This window comes from Rousettus aegyptiacus, unplaced genomic scaffold, assembly GCF_014176215.1.
Source record: "Rousettus aegyptiacus isolate mRouAeg1 unplaced genomic scaffold, mRouAeg1.p scaffold_m13_p_10, whole genome shotgun sequence".
Taxonomy (NCBI): Eukaryota; Metazoa; Chordata; class Mammalia; order Chiroptera; family Pteropodidae; genus Rousettus; species Rousettus aegyptiacus.
In genome coordinates this window covers 62,824,123-62,841,760 of record NW_023416285.1, presented here as the reverse complement: position 1 = coordinate 62,841,760, position 17,638 = coordinate 62,824,123, and the positions used below count along the sequence as shown (strand labels likewise).

Genomic DNA, 17,638 nt, shown 5'->3' with positions numbered 1-17,638 from the left:
TGCTAGTCACCACAATGCACTGCACTAACTAAAAGTTATTTTTAAAAAGCACACATACATTTAAACATATTTCATTACATATATTTGTCACCAATATATCACAATGAGGTCACAAAAAAGTAGGCTTAGTTTAGTTCACAACAATATAAATCCTGTGAAAACACATTTTTCATCTTCTCTGAAGTTTACAATACTCTCTATATAAATTTAAAGCAGTTAAACAACATTTTAGATTAAATTGGTAAAAAACTGTAATTCAGACTTCTGAACCTTGTGAAAGAAAAGGCCATGATGGAGAAACATTTAGAATTTTTGTAGAATTACCAAATTGTCACAGTACTGTATTCCTTTATAAAAGCATTTCAATAAAACAAAAACTATGAAAAGCAAAATAAAAACTATGAAAAACACAAAAGAGTGATTTTGGTTTAGTACTTTCCCTGAGTCTCTTGTTTTTAAAAAGCAAATGTTAAAAAAGGCTGTTCAAAACTGACCCATAAGTCTTGCCTCCTTCACGTCACACTGCTCTGAGAAACACATTTAAGACAAGAGACTATATACTCAAATGGTCCCAGGGCTTTATTCAAATGACAATTTGCTTGCGTTACTGCCACAGAGTCACCTGGCCCACTTCTTCCTGGCTGTATCTGGACTTAAAGAGCTGTCAGGATTTTATTGTGGCCTACCATTATATAACATGTGAGACTATATACCAAATGAAAACACAAGATTTTAGTTATTAATAAGTATTACATTTCCAAATGGATTTGAAAACTACACACATCAAATTATAGTAACTAAATAACACAGAAACAAATACTTTTATGTTTTAAAAATCTTACATAAACAGGAGTTGGGGGCAAGTTGGCTTAAAATTTTAAATCTCAGATGTTATAAGAGAAAATCTCAAAAAAAATAAAATTCATTAGTCCCAATAAAACTAAGTAGGAAGAGGTGGTAAGTTGATGTTTAGAATTAGATGGTTATGCCACTTCCAAAAAAGTAGTTGTCTCCTTGATCCTCTAATAAAATTGGCCTCTGCAATGTTTCTACTTGACCATTTAATTGCAATGATATGCTTATGTATATAAATGTAGATAGGTATGTGCTTGCAAGTGATCAAGAACTTCATTCAAAATGCATATAATTAATCAAATTAAGAATTAAAGTTTTATTAGAATCTAAAATTTTTTTACTTCAAGTACTAAGTTACTTGCTGTACTTTATATTATAAGGGCACTAAGAAGTATGGATTACACTTACTAGTCAAATGTAGGAAAACCTTTTCCACAGACATATTTTTACAATTATTCTTAGGGCATCTTCAAGGTGGGTAGCAAAGCACTGTTAAACTGTATGTCTCCCTTCATCATAATGAAACCTCAATTACAGTCAACACTTCAAAAGGTAATAACCATGCACTATCTTAAAATCTTGAGGAGTAAAACGATGGCTCAAAAAACCAAATATACGACACTTCTTCACATTCCTATTAATTATTTTAGTAACATAAGTACCCCATTGCACAGGTGGGGGAAAAGTGAGGCACAAAAAGGCATTTTTGAAAAAGATCTGTCTAAACAGGGAAGCCAAGGTTATAACTACAGTCAGAACTCTAGAGAGTTGACACCTTTGGGGTATAATGGATTCGAGATCTGTGTGAAATGTTATATTTAACCGACCTGTCCTGTTTCCATCGCACCATCTTAGTCTAACTTCTTGCAAATTCTTTAAAGCGTGGACCTGGCAAATGCCACTTACCACCTCCCATCTCTAACCAGGGGAAAAAGTCTAGCCAATGCTTGTGTGAAATAAGAATACCAATATTGTTGTATTAAATGCAATTAGCAAAGTTCAATTATGAAAATATTCCATAACTGAATTTCAATAACTCTCAAGAAACATTCCACAAAATTCTATGAGAATTTGTGGGAAGGTATAGTACCTGGCAATCCCCTCTAAAACAAAAAATTTACCTATCCTTTGCATTACTGTTCACCATCTCATAATCGATAGCTTCAAAGCACTCAACTACTAAATAAAACTGAAAGGATCATCCAAGTTCCTAGATAACACAAAAATATTTATCTATGTTCATTAAAAAAAGCATAGCACTTTGGTACCCCTTTCAGAAAAAAACCTCAAAACTTATAAAGGTAAACATAACCATGTGGCATTTCACATTGTACTAACTGAGTAACAGTAAGCCAACAGGGTAAGGTATAACCACTGTAAATAACTTCTTGACCAGCTTCATATCTTGAAACACCGTACAACCCCTACCAGCTACCAATCCAGTTCCACAGGGTATTTTCCAGTGAGGCAAGCTGTGCAATGACCACTCTTTTCAAAGCAGTCCAGACCATTCCCATTCTCTTGAATCATAATATCTTGCTTTTTCACTTTCTGTTTTTTAAATGTTATCCCTTGTACAGATGAAACCAGTCCTTCTACTGACAGATACACAACACTGTTTGCTCCTATACAGGGGGAAAGAGGAAAAAAGAAAAATGACATGAGACTGCTTTTGGAAAGGAAGAACTGCCTCCACAAAGAATAGTTACAAACAGAAAAACTTAAACTATAATAAAAATTTCTCCTTTAGCCGCTCTTAAAAATAAAAGTGTGTGTGAGGCGGGGGCGGGGGGGGGGGGGAACGGGCAGGGGGAAGAAATCAATAAAACTTGGGGCTTTTATTATTTTTTTAAATTTTAAATCGGAATTTAAAATAGTAGTGGAGGCTTCAAGTCTAGAATGCATTCACGAGGCTTCAGGAGTAATTTTCATGATTAAGAAAATAGATTTTGAAATCAAGATCTGGGTTCTAATTTATGCTCAAGGTCACTTACTGTTCCTAATTCCGTGTTTTGTTTTGTTTTGTTTTCATTTCTAAGATAAGGAAAACAAATACTGCCTAATTGTAGGGTTTTTGTAATCCTATTACAATAATACAGATATATTCCTGGCAGGGTAAGTGATCACAATATTTTATCAGTTGGGCGATATTCAAAATATTTAACTGGTAAGACTCAGGCATGACCAGTCAAAAGAAACACCAGCCATAAACAGCCAGTGGGAAGGTACCAAGGCACACTGGCCCAATACTTATGTGATATTTAAATAGTTTATACCTCACCTGAATTTCAAAGGCAAATATCTTATCCAGGATGACTTAGATCTCCAACTCTTGACATCATTTTTAAAGATAAGCCTACATACACTTTTCATTTTTTTATTTGTATCCAAATCCAAATTATTCTATTAGAATCTGTGGCAAAATTGTTTTTTTTCTTGGAATCTGACCTTTGGGAGGCTTCAACTGATATGCTTGCAGTTTCTTCTCCCTGGAAAACCTTTCCTGTCCTTGACTGCACACTGACCTAGCCCTCCAACACAGAACTTACTACGGTGTCTCTACATACTGGGCCACTTTCACAATTCAGAACAGTGTTCAATATCTGCTCAATATACACAATATCTACATTTAACAAATATTGCACACTTTCTTATTAAAAGTGTAAAGACTGACAAGCTTTGGATTTTCTGTTAATAAATGAATAAAGTTTATAGGAATTTCAATACCTACCTAGATATTCTGCAAGATGCTCAAATTCTGGTTTATTGGCAATAAGCTCTTCTTTTGTTGGTATGTTTATTCCCATGAAGCATGGATATTTAATTGGTGGTGAAGCTACTCGAATGTGTACCTTGGAAAAAAATCATTTCACACATTTGTTATTTTAACATTCATTGCAAGAACAAGTACATAAAATTCCATCACTGACAAATGCAACATAAAATTGTTTCACAGAATATTTAATAATGACATGTGGGAATATAAAGCAAACCATAAAATTTCTTTCACTGAATAACAGATGAAAAGGAATCCTGGAAAATCATGTGGTATACACAGAGAACTCCAATTTTCAGTCAGAACTACTTTTAGAATTCATCATCACTGAAGAATCTTACTGGAGCAGCCCTGCTCTAGACTCCAAAGTGTCCTGGACGAGAATTTCAAAATGTCAGTTACTTGTAAAGAAGGGTTCTTTTTACAGAGCTGCCCATTGTTTCTTTCTGCCAGCTATTAACGAGGACAATTCTTTATTCTGATCTATACCTCATCATTTAACGACTTTATACTCCTAGGACCACGTTCGTTTTCTCTTCTAATTCTTGGATGACACTTTTGCCTACCTCTTATTTTACCATTTTATTTTCATTTATTTATCTTTTTAAAATTAATTTTTACTATAGTGACATTGGTTAACGAAATCCAGTATGTTTCAGATGTACAACTTAAGAGTAAGGCATTGTGTGTTCACCGCCTATAGTTAGATTTCTGTCACCACATATTTGACCCTTTTTACTCCATCTACCTCCTTCTTCCTCTATTTCACCATTTAAAAATACCAACTAACCAGGATATAACAAAAACCTTACTACTACAAAGAGCTATTTTTGTCTATTACTATTTTCTTTTTGACAGGAACATTTACATGGCTGTAATTGGTGTCCACATTAACTTTTTGCCATTCTTACAACAGCAAAGATTTTCCCGTGTTGTGCAGCCTTCATTATAATTTTTAATATCTGCATCATATTTTATCATACTGATGTATCAATTTACTAAACGATTTTCTACTGACAGATTATATAAACCATTTCCAGTTCTTTTGTTTGTCTATTTTTTTACTATTGTAATAGATGCTGGATTTACTTTACACCTTTTTGTTTATCTAACATAATTTTCATAAAATTCCAAAGAGATTATCATGATCATAACTGGTCATAAAAAAGAATGGAAAATCATAATTATCTTTGAAGCTTTCTAAATATGCTGTCAAACTGCTTTCCATACCACTTTCTCTTATAATAGATTTTATTTATATATCCATTCAACTAGTAGTTGTAAATGAGATCTCACTTCTATAATTTGAATTACTGAACTATTTAGATTTAGAATACACTTTGAGATTTAAAAATAACCTAGTGTGTCAATTTATTACACCAGAATTGGTTCTACCTCTTCAAAAAGAGAGTAATACTCTACAAATTTACAAAGTACTCTATTTTGTGTTTTGTTAGTTTTTAAATTAATTTTTTTTTTAAATTTTAAGCTTTTATACTGAGTTTAGTCTACTAAAGATTAGTATGTAGTTTAAAAGTGACTATTACATGTTTTTCATGTTGCTGCATTTATTCCTGAACCAGCTTGATTTGAGAAATGTCAATTTATTATACTAAACAGTCCATTTTCACTCACTGTGATAACTGCAATTTTTATGCCAGTATCATATGTTAATTATTGGTGCTTTAGGATATGTTTTAATATTACTTACCTCTTTTGCACCAGATTCTTTGAGCAATTTGATTATGGGTGAGATGGTATTGCCTCTCACAATTGAATCATCTACAAGAACAATTCTTTTGCCTTTAAAGTTGTCTGATAATACTCCAAATTTTTTTGCAACACCAAGTTGTCTTAACCTCATGTTTGGTTGAATGAAGGTTCTTCCTACATACCGGTTTTTACATAGCACCTCCACATATGGAAGCCCACACTGATAGAGAAGAAATAAAAGGACAATGAGCAGCAATATACAAAGCACTCTAGGTTCCTCTTTATTCTAGGTCATGCTTCCATTATAATACGTACGTAAAAATTTTAAATGTGGTTGTTATTCTGAACTCTCTATTATCAGATTATAATTTTCCTTCATTGTTTAAACTGTAGGGGAAAAAAGGCAAAAAGAAAAAATATTGAAAATAATATACTTGGTGGAAAAACCAATTCATTTTGCTAGAATCTGTAATGCTTCTCTCTTAAATATTATTTCTCTATCTTAGAAGAGAATACTAAGCATGTCCAGACATGAGAGAGAATAAATTACTATAAAAAAACCCTCACATATTTAAAAATTAGCAGAAAGAAAGGAATTAAAACCACTAGGCTAAGGAGATGCTTTTCAAGGGACAAGAGGTGATTTATCTATCTTTCAAGGTAATAATTCTCTAAAATATGTGCACATTTTTTTAAAAATTAAAAAACTAAATTTTCCAACATAGTGAATGCTGGGTATTATACCCAAGGACCACTAATAGTTTTATAATCTACCTAGTTATGAAATCTACCTAGTTAGTTATGAAAAATTAAATTAAGCATAGTACTAAGAACATTATACAAAATGAACATAAATGGCTTTATTATCACCCGTGTTCAATAAGGAACAAACGTACCAGTGCCTTGTAAGGGTATTTCAAGAAGTAGATTTTAATAATAATAAATGTTACCACTAAATTCTATATATATACATTATGTTATTTTTTTAAAATGAAGGAGATCATTCTCTTAGCCTTTGGATGAACCTTTTTGTGGACTCCACTAAAATAGTGCAGTGGAATGAAAAGGCTGGAAAATAAGTAACTCTTGTAAAGGAACCAACATTTTCTTTTTACCTACAATACACTGATGTGTTTCTCTTTATACACGAGGATTTCTAATTTCACTGCTAGAAGAACAATTTACTGCCTGTTAGTTAAGAGAAAATATACCTTTCCAGCGTAACCAAGAGCAGCAGGCGTAGCAGATTCTGGAACCGTGCTAACCAAATCTGCATCCACAGGGGCTTCGATTGCCAGCTGCTGACCGCAACGGTATCTTACTGTGTAAACCATTTGGTCTGGAATATTTGGTAAAACAACAGATTATTTTATAGATTGAGTACAAAAAGAAAAGCAAGACATATAAAAACACTAAAGTGTTAATACATAAACTAGAGAATTAACTATTTTTAAAAAATTGACCTTAATACAGATCTTTATATAGAAAATCATAATCCTTACTCCTAAAAAAAAAAAAAAAAATCCAAGAGTCAGATAAAAGGGAAAAAACAGTGAGCTCATAATTTGTAGGCCCAGTCTCACATCTACAACATGTAACGTGTGTCTTCAAAGATCCAGACAAGCCTTTGGGCCAATAACTGCCATGTTTCAATGAGATAAATAACATTTATATCAATGAATATATTTTACTTACCTTCAAACATACTATCTGGTCTTGCAAAATAAACATATTCGAAGATACAAAAAGCCATTGGGTTTCCTTCAGACCTTGGTATAATATCAAGAGTCTGGACATTATGTCTGGATATTTCCACAATCTCTCCGGGCAAGACTTCACGGTAATACCTTGGGAAACGACATTAAAGACAGAGACTTTAAATAAACCAGTCCTTAAGGCTGATAATAACATCTATTAAAATACACACATAGTCCCTTATAAAAGAAAAATGGTTTAATTCTAGAGATGACTTAAAAAAATAAATAAGTAATATTCCTCCAGTAGTAATTTCTATAAATCTGTTACCCTAAAATTCTAACCAGAATTTAAAATAAAAATAAAAAAGCTCTAAGTTTTACTGATTTTTGAAAGAATAAAGGCTAAAGGGAACATTGTTATTCTGGCTTACATTTTTTGATCATATCTATTCTTTCTTGAAGAGAATTCTTCCTTTCTAAAATAAGTCTTATAGCATTTTGAAAGATGCCAGTTTCAGAGTAGAAGGTATTAGTGGAATATTAAAGTTAAAGTAAGTGTAAGTACTGAGCACAATGTACAAAAGAGAGTGCACTTATAAATAGAAAACTTTCATGTAATAACAACTTCTTATATCAATGTGGAAAAAGCTAACATGTTAAGTGAGATAAAACTTACCTTGCACCAATAGATAAAAAGCTACAAGATTCTGAAGATACCACCCATCCTTCTGTTTCCAAAGATTTTTTCTCTGTAAATGGATTCAAAAAATTTTAAAACATTTCTATTTCAAGACAAAAATTAAACACCAAATAAATAAAAAAAGCTCACAGAATATTCTTTTCTATAACTTTAAGAGCACATGGATCCTCATTTGACTTAAGCCAAAGATATAATTAATGATCCCTAGGTTCCTTCAAACATTATGATTTCCTGGCTCAAATAAGACATCTGATAAGTCAAAAAGAACACCACTGAAATCATACTACCCAAATAAAAAGCTGGGAAAAGGCTATGAACAGGCAATTCTCAGATAACAAAAAATAGGAATGTCCATTAAATATATTAAAAGTGGCTGATCTTCAGAAATGCTCAAGGAAATGTACTTTAAAAACTATCACTTTTTCTTTTTTACCTAGCCCCTTCTCACTCATAAGTTTCATATACCTAATGCTTTCAGAGTCTGCCAATAGTACAATGACTTGGAAAAACATTATGAAATTATATTCCTTTTGAAGTTGATTACCTTTATCATTTATATCAGATACAGGAATAAGACGACCAATGCATAGAGGACGATTTCCATAAGGATCCCGTACTGCATAAATAACATCTCTGTGCATTATAAGTAGGGAATATGCTGTGGGTGCTTCCTTCATTAAGTTTTTAATCCTGGAATTAATTAAATAATTGAATGAATAATTTCATTTATAAACACATGCTAGGCAAAGTTCTCATTATCTAAGCTGCTAGCTTACTTAAACTTACAATTACCTTGCTACCCAATCTGGGGTGTCATCTTGTTCCTGAGGAGGGGTATATGCCAGTAACTGGGTAATCATTTCGCTATCGGAACTTGTTGACAGACCAATACCATGACGCAGAAGCTATTTAGAAGTCAGAAAAGTGTAATTGTTAGAGATAAAACTCCACCTCACCCCTCACCCAACAGCCCACCATAATAGGAAGAGATCAGGCATTGCGTGGCTGATAAGTTATGAAAATCCTTCATCCTACTAATGGCATGTGTATATAATATTGGAGAATGGCTGCCAAAAGCAATGGGAAGTCTCTGAAGGTTTTCAAGCAGGAAAAAAAACGGGCTTTAGGAGGTGTATAGAAACGTTTTTGCAAACTGAGTTTGAAGGAATATAGACCTGCAATGGGGGAGGTGAGGCTCAGAAGACGTAAGAATTGGGATTGTGGTTCAGACTTTTTCAACCCTTGACACCCCTGACAAAAAGAACACATTCCCATAAGAGTGGCACACTACAGTGGGGGCTTTCAAGCCAGGTTTGTTGGCTCATTGATTATCGCTGATAGAACAAAAGAAAGGAATCAACTGTATTGAACGATTAAGTGTAGACATAATAAAAATGAGTTGAGTGCACTCTGTGATGACTATGAGGGTCTGAGCAAGCCTGACCAGGAAAAAGGGCGTCACCACTGACAGGCATAGGCTGAGTTTAAACTGCAGAACATTTTCAGCAGGTGACTGAATGTATAGAGGTAAAGTCTAGCATCTGGGCAAGGGGCTATATCTAGAAATAATGACCTATGTATTGTTTTAGTAGTTATTGCCAAGCGGTGAGTTTTATTAATTTTTATTTCATATTTATATTTTTCTGATTCTGAATAAAAAATTTTTTATTCAGGGACAGAAAAGCATATTATTGTCATTCAGAATGACAGAGCTTAAGAAGAGGGCAAGAAGGACAAATCTCTGGAAAATAACTAAAGCTAGAATTGAAAATAAAAGGACAAATAGTATAGAAGCATGGGTTCTAGATATTTTCCACCCACCAATTAACCATTGTTTGACTTCTGTAATTATTTATCCCCTGTGAAATGCCTGGTTCTAGAATGCTAAGGAGAAAATGAGTGTGTGTGTGTGTGTGTGTGTGTGTGTGTGTGTGTGTAACTATTCTATTATTAAATACCACGTGAGGTTTTTATTTCTGAGGTTATCAAATCAAGATTATTGGAATTTAATGAACTGAAAAAACTTGGCATCAATTAATGACTGGCAAGAATGGATAATTAAGAAGCTATCAGAAATATGAAGATACCAAGTAGTTTTTTAAAAAGGGAAGATAAAATGATGATTGAAGGAACAGTCACCACTGATATAGAAAGCACCAAAGAACATGCTATGAAAAGAGAATATGATTCTCTTTGCCCTTTTCTCAGTCTGTTTCCTATAATTGTTTCTGAATCACTTTTTCTTATATTTGTTATCTGCAAGTTTATATTCCATTTTCTTCTTGTTTTTAACATAAGGACAAAGTTAAAATGATACCAAGAGTCCATATACCTTAATTACCTGCAGTTATAACAACAGCCATAAATCAATTTTTCCAAATCTCTACTCTAAAGCAGTGCAGAGTCACCTTAGGAGCATAATTAAATGTAGACTCAGCATCCCCCACCCCATGGGGATGATATTTTAGAATCTGTAATTATAACAAGTACATCAAGTAATTCTGATTATTCTTTGCAGTTAGGTAACGGGTGACAACAATTTTAAAATATCCTTTATCAAGATCCTCAATAATTTATTTTCATTAATTTATCCCAAACATAAAAAGCATTAAAAAACACTTACCTTTTTCCTTAACCGAGCAGCATTGACCAATTCGCCATTATGTGCCACAGCTATTTTCCCATGAAGTGTTTCAACAACAAAGGGCTGACAGTTTTCTAATTCACAGTTTCCTGTAGTGGCATACCTCGTGTGTCCAATTCCAAGATTTGAAGTATATAATTTCTTCAAATTGTCTTCAGTAAAGACATGATTTATAAGACCCATTCCCTTGCAAAGTCAAAGTAAAAACTCATCTTAGAAAAAAACAGACTACTGAGGCTAGTGAGTAGAGTCTTTTATAAGCTTCTGCTCAGGTAATTACAAATTAAACAATGCAGTTCACTTAATTTCTCTGTGTTTCAGAATTCTAATCGTAAAAACAAAAAACAAAAAACAAAACAAAACTAACCTAACTGTAAGAAGAACTGTAAAGCATTTTATAAATTTGAGGCAAAATTCACATGACAATAAATTGACCATTTCAAAGAAAACAATTCAGTGGCATTGAATATATTTAGTGTTGAAGTGCTTGTTTTATGCAATACTTTTTGTCAAAACATTGGAGAACAGATGCATTAAGCAAAAAATCTGTCAAATATAATAAACTAAATTATTTGTATATTAAAAAGTTAAAGCATGTTAAAGTATTTAAATAAATGATCTTTTTGAGTCAGTCTAGCAACCATTACTGGGAAAGAAATGCATCCTATTTTGACAAATAGAAACAGCTGATCCAAAGAGTATTACTTCTAAATGCAAATTATTTATTCAAATTTCCTTTCCCCACCTCATATACTAGTTAACATCTTGCTATTGTTATCTTTAGGATCATTTTTTTTTTTTTTATGTTCAAATATACCTTGTGTGTTCTGAATGTTGGTACTGGATTCCCATCACTGGTGACAATACCAGCACTCTCCTGACCCCTGAAAATATAAAAAGGTATTGACTTAAAACTTACTCCATTGATAAAGTTAATGAAAATTATGAAGCACTTTCTCAAAAGAATCCATGAATTCAGTCTGACTATACATCAAATGCTACTAGTACCAGTACCATTCCTACTCATGACAATGACAACAGCAATAACAGCAGCAGATGAAATTGTCTGAGTTCTAGCTAATATGCCAGGCACCATCCTAAGCATTTACACAAATGATCTAATTTATTAGGCTTCAACAACAATCCTGTTAAGTAGATATTGTGGTTACCATTCCCATTTTACAGATGAGAACAATAAAGCAACAGAAATTAAACAACTTGCTCAATGTCACACAGTGGCACAACCAATATTAGAACACAGATAATCTGACTCCAGAATTTGTGCTTCTAGCCTCTGTACTATGTGACCTCTAAATAAAGTTGTATGTAGACAAGTATGTAGATAAAAACAAAAATCTCCAAATAAAATAGGTAAAATGCTTAGCCATGGGTAGTGAAATTATGAACAAAATTTATTAATTTTTATTTTATTTTATTTTTTGTTTTTCTGAAGTTTCCAAGTTTTCTCCAGCCATTATGACTTTTGTCATCAGGGGGGAAAAAAATGCTGCTTCAAAAAACCCTAAGTTGATCAGTGATTCTGTATCTTATATCCTAGGCTGGAGGTAGGATAACACATGGTAAGGTTTAGAGGATCTGCACCAATGTGCAGTACATACTCAAATGATATAATAAAGGTTCTAATTGCTCAGCAATTTTTAATGGTTCTGAACAAGTACAACAAATACTGGAGGTTTAACAAAACTGTGTTCCAGAGACTATACATCAGTATAGAAATACAAAGAAAATCTCTACCATATACGTATGTATACATGAACAATACATTGATTTATTTGGTTAAAGGGGTCTTTTTCAAAATTACATGTTGTAATTGTTTAGGGATTTTAATAACAAGAAAAAAGACAACATTAAATGAACTTGCACAGTAAAACATCTAAAAAATTAAAATTTAAATTATTTTATTGAATTATCAGTGTGTTAAATACTACTCTGAAAATAGATATGCATAATATTATATACCCTATGAGACTGAATAATTTGTGACTTAGGATTTCTTTAGTGAAATGCTACGGTGTAGTCTTTAAGTTAATGATGCTAAAAGATTAGGAGACATACCAGAGAGGAAAAAAAATATTAGCCTAAACCTTAGGGCAGAAATGACCTCTGCCAACCATTTCCAAAACAATTTTTAAAATAAACAATAATTAATAAACCAGAATAATTTACGTAATAAATTTTTTAAAAATAGTTTTCTTTCCCTTTTGTCTCAAGGGTAATTTTTCCTTAAAGCTGAAATGAATAATGTTAGAAATTATTCAGGACCAGGCTTCTTTAATCACAAAGCCTGCTTATTTGGCAGTTTCTCAAGTTACTCCCCTTAGGAAGCTTGAACCAGTTAAACTAGATCCTTTCAGCTCTATAGAGCTTACTGACAAGCCATCTGGTTTCCTAGGAAACAAAACCTGGGCTAGAAATAGTGAATCATTTCCAGGTCACTTTCAACATGGAGAGTGGAGCAGGAAAGCACTGGACTGAGAATGAGGTTAAAGCTTTGCTAAGTGTCTGGGCAGAAAAAAATATACGAAAACAACTTTATGGAACACTGAGAAATAAAGGAATATTTATTTACATTGCTAAAAGGCTGCAAGCTCTAGGAGTACACAGAGATTGGAAACAGTGCCGGGCAAAGTACAAAAATCTCAAATATGAATACAGAACAGTTAAATATGCTCACAACTCTGGAGACAGCTCTAAAACTATGAAGTTCTTCCATGATTTGGATTTGATCCTGCAGTATGAACCTGCCACACAATTAACAGAGGAAGATGCAAATGGCAGGTACCTGGCAACGCTGAGCCAAAGTACAGCCTCAGAGACCTCAGAAGGTAAAAAAGAAAAAGTACCATTCTTTTGTTTTTACCTAACCAACTGTAAAAGTACAGGACTTCTGAGTCCATGTGACAAATATAGCCTGCAATATCAAAGTTGATTAAAACAAGTGACATGTTAGGCTATTTTGCACAAGGTGAAAATTAATTTAAAAAAGAGGTTTAATACCATCACTTTTTAAATCTGTAAAATACAGGGGGAAAAAACATTAAAATGACACTGCTAGTGCCAACTGCTCCTGACATATGTCTGATATGTTTTTGGAAAATGGATTGGGATCTGAAAATATTTTAGGTTTTAATTTGTTAAGAGTAACAACAAAAAAATCAAATATATTGCTCAATTGTTGTTTTCCCACATCTCCAACAAGACAGAACTTTCTGCTTTATATTAACATTTCCATTTTCCTAAATTTATAAATAAAAGCACTAACATACTAAGAACTGATAAACAACTTCATTGTTTGAAAAAACAGTTCCATTTTAAGTAATGCAAATATCAATTCGATTGATTAAATGATTTATGATTACATGATTTAGATATTAAAACAAAGTTCTTGACCTGCTGAGTTAAGTCCAACACTTATTAACATAGAAGTTGCTGCTCACTGTCTGCAGAAGGCGAATGCATCACTAGGTAGGCAATGTGAGGAAATCAAAAGCAGTAATGAGATTTCCCTCATAGCTGAAGCCTTACAGATGCTATTTTAAACAGCAGAGCTGTTCAATTAAATTCAAAAACTGTTAATATCCATGGTCTGTGACAACACCATGTACAAAGCACTGAGCTACATGCACTCAGTGATATGTAACCACAGAAAAGAAGGAACCATGAATAAATATAACACCCAAGAGAAAATGGTAAGTGGTTAAATGATGTACCAAATGAGAAGGGAGGTAAGATGATAGTTGGGGTAACCTTGGCTATCTGAACATCCTGTTTAAAGACTAGTAATAAATCATTTGGTTAAAAAAAAAACCACACCACTTATACACTCCCTTTATATTTTTGGTACTGCGACCAAATTCTGAGAGAGCTTTGCAGTCATTACCATGTTAAATTGCAATTACATTATTTTATTCAGTTAATCACTCTGCACTCTTCATTTAAATGCTTTCAATATTGACTAATGATAAGTTAATCACTCAGCTTCTAGAAGGCTTTGATTTTAACCAGAGGTTGGCCTAATGAAGATGTGGATGCTAAGATCTCCCCTTCTTAACAGGATCTTCTTCTAGCTCTTTCAGCTACCCTCAGGGCTCCAAACTCCCCAGTTTCACACATAAGCAGAGGGCCCATCAAAATTGATCCTACTACAAATTGCTTCTTCCTTAATATTGCTGTATTCCCATCACTTAAATATATACATTTGAGAGATCTTTAACCATTAGTCAGTCACTAAGTCCTTAAAAAATATACTGAAAATGTCTCATAAATTTTTCCCTCTGCTTCATCGTCATTACCACCATTTAGAGCTTCATCATCTATCATGTGGATTAAGATAACCTTTTAACTGGTCTTCCTAGTTTTCGGCTCCTTCCCATATACCTTTCACAATGCTACTGGTTGTTGTTCTTTAAATTTTTTTAATTATAAAATTATAAGCACATTAGTATTTTTGTTTACATTAAAAATAATCTTTAAGTTATACCCAGAATTAATCATAATTTACAATTAAATGTTACTTAATGATACAATAATATTTGAGTTCATATACTAGAGTTTAGGTCTTTACTCCCCTACATAAATGATGCTACAATCAATACCTTTTGTTCAAATTTATAGGATAGACTCTCAGCTGTTCAATTACTGGACAAGAGGGTATGATTACTTTGAAACATATTGCTAAAATAATTGCTTTTAAAAAGAATTGTACTTCACTAAGATTGAGAGTATCCTTTTTATAGAACCCTGTCATGCAAGACTAGGGTGGGGTTGGGAGGGAAGACTGAAAATTTAATAAATAATGAAGCATGTTCATTTAATAAATAACACTATAATGGTATATGGAATCAATGACTTTTTACTTTGCATTTATTTAACTACTGGTGATGTGGAACATTTTTATATTTATTCACTTTTCCAAACTGACCGTTTTATGTCAATTGGGGCCTAAGATATCTGCATGACCTCTTTTGCCTTACAATTTTGGCTGACTTTTATGTGATGACCTACAGAACTCAGAAGTTTTTAACATGCTCAGTTTATTTTCTAAGGGTAGGAAAGCCTTCCTTTACCCAGGTCTGATTCATTTGTAACATCTTCAGATTTTTTTTATTGGCCCATAGTAAACTGAAGAAGGGGAATGTGCCCTTTCTACTGTTGAGATCAACCTCATGCAAGTGGTAAGGACGGAGGATCTGGTCTACTCTGCTAGGCAGCATGTAGCCTCGCGGAGCCTTGGCAAAGGACCCAAACACAAACTCTAAGAGGCATCATGCTTTGAAAATTATAATCATCTTCAACCTCAGAATACCTCTGGTCATTGCTGTGGAATCATATTCCTTCAGTGACCAAGTTTCCATTCTATCTCCCTCCTCCTACCTTATACAAATGCATCATGAGAAATGAATTAAGAGTTTCCGTTTAATATCTCCAAAGCATGAGGCCCCTGAAAACAATTTTGGGATTCATGCGTGAAATGATCAACTTAAAAAAGAAAAAGTTTCCCTTAAGAAGCTGGGGAGAGAGCTTTTCTTCTTCACCCCTACAGGTATGTTCAGCTCCAGGCCCTTTTCTACTGACAAAAGTAGGCCCTAAATGAGATAATATAATAGCAAACCCTACCTTTCCTTACTGCTCTCGTCCTCAAGCTCAGATGTTATCTATATCTTCCACAATTCTAAAGAAAATTCTTCTGTCATTTCAGATTTTTATTTTCCATGTTCCCAACTAAATCCAAATTACTACCTGTGATTTGGCCTCAAATAATTATGAAACCTGATTGTAAGTTTTTGATTTTTACTGAGTTTTATGTATAATTATGCAACTTGAAAACAGTGGTACTTCCTTAATTTTTCATTTGTTTTTATTTTAATATAGAAATTTCTAATATAATCTTTAAGCTGACAAACAGCATTCCACTTTTTATTCTTTAGTGGAATGCCTCTAAATATAATTGTGAATCATGATTTTAAATGAATGTTTATGCCATTAAAATCACACCTAACATTTGCTCTAATGTAAAATATAATGCAATTTCTGTTACACAGCAAAACAAAATTAAATTCTATTTGTTGGATTCCTTTGAAATGTTTACTTTTTCCTCAATATTACCCTCCTCATTTAATTACTTTAAAAAAGTAGCCAATCCCTCATTTTATGAAATCTTGTATAAAAACACCCAAACCATAAAACAAGAGAATCAAGAAGAGAGTTCTTCATTTTTCAAGGTTGGCATGGATCTTTTAAATGACATATTCCTTAGTCCATTTAAGCACAACTTAGACTAATTTCTGGAAAGTTTATATATGTATGTATTATACACACACACACACACACACACACACACACACACATCAACCAATTATGAACTCTTAGCTATTTGACCATTTATGCCAAGAAAGCAAGATTTTCTGATTATCTCATTGTAAAATCTCTTTTATACTGTATCATTTATAAAGCACTCCATTTAAAAATGTCTACCTTATTTTGAAAATGACCATCTCTAGAAATTTACAAAGTTAGCAAACAGTTCTCATAGAAATTCAAAATAAACCATGTCAATGGGATGGATTTCTCTTTACATACATAAGTATTTAAATCATATTATACCACTTTGTTACAAAAATGTGTTTATCACAAACCTATGAATATGATCCTTCATGAATATGATCAAAAATTCAGCTCAAGCTCTTAGCATTGTCAGTTATGTTAATACAATTTTTATTTTCCTTAGTAATTATTCCTAAAAGGAATTCTGTTCTCTTTCCAGGAAAAATGTCAGGTACATTAGAAGATAAGGAAGACATCTCAGGAAATCCTTTACTTTTGGTTTCTAAGGTCAGACCAATGGAACTAGGTATAGTATGATGGCCAAAAAAAAAAAAATAATGAAACAGATCCAATTTCAAATTGGAAAGTAAGACTGGCTTCTAATCTGGGGAAATGGATGATTTTTCCTGGTAGAAACGCCTAAAATTTATGTTTTCCTCTTTTTCATTTTTAAATCATTCTTAAAACAAATGATTACGAAAATGTAAATTGCCTAGAAATATTAGCCTTCAAATTTTCGACCTTTATTCTTTAAATATAATAAGAAATCTGATGGCCAAAATTACACGTAGCAGTTGCTTAATATTTAATGAGCATATCACTTAGCATTCTGGGGAGTCTAAGACGACACAAACAGAATTTTACATGTGGAAGTAATTAACATAAAATCCAAAATGAGGTCAAGGTTG

The 17,638-nt window shown here is 32.8% G+C and overlaps 1 protein-coding gene across 1 annotated transcript in view; it reads right to left on the bottom strand.

The window, feature by feature from the left end:
* Positions 1 to 59: 59 nt before the first annotated feature.
* PPAT (phosphoribosyl pyrophosphate amidotransferase) overlaps positions 60 to 17,638 on the bottom strand; it is a 31,112-nt gene continuing 13,533 nt past the window's right edge. The window contains exons 2-11 of the mRNA XM_036227900.1: positions 11,203 to 11,269; positions 10,365 to 10,571; positions 8,534 to 8,646; positions 8,286 to 8,431; positions 7,718 to 7,790; positions 7,040 to 7,191; positions 6,556 to 6,683; positions 5,343 to 5,564; positions 3,587 to 3,707; positions 60 to 2,480 (exon numbers count right to left, since the gene is read on the bottom strand). Coding sequence (XP_036083793.1) covers positions 2,287 to 2,480; positions 3,587 to 3,707; positions 5,343 to 5,564; positions 6,556 to 6,683; positions 7,040 to 7,191; positions 7,718 to 7,790; positions 8,286 to 8,431; positions 8,534 to 8,646; positions 10,365 to 10,571; positions 11,203 to 11,269 — 1,423 coding nt within the window. The 3' untranslated portion in view covers positions 60 to 2,286. The remainder of the gene's footprint in view (positions 2,481 to 3,586; positions 3,708 to 5,342; positions 5,565 to 6,555; positions 6,684 to 7,039; positions 7,192 to 7,717; positions 7,791 to 8,285; positions 8,432 to 8,533; positions 8,647 to 10,364; positions 10,572 to 11,202; positions 11,270 to 17,638) is intronic.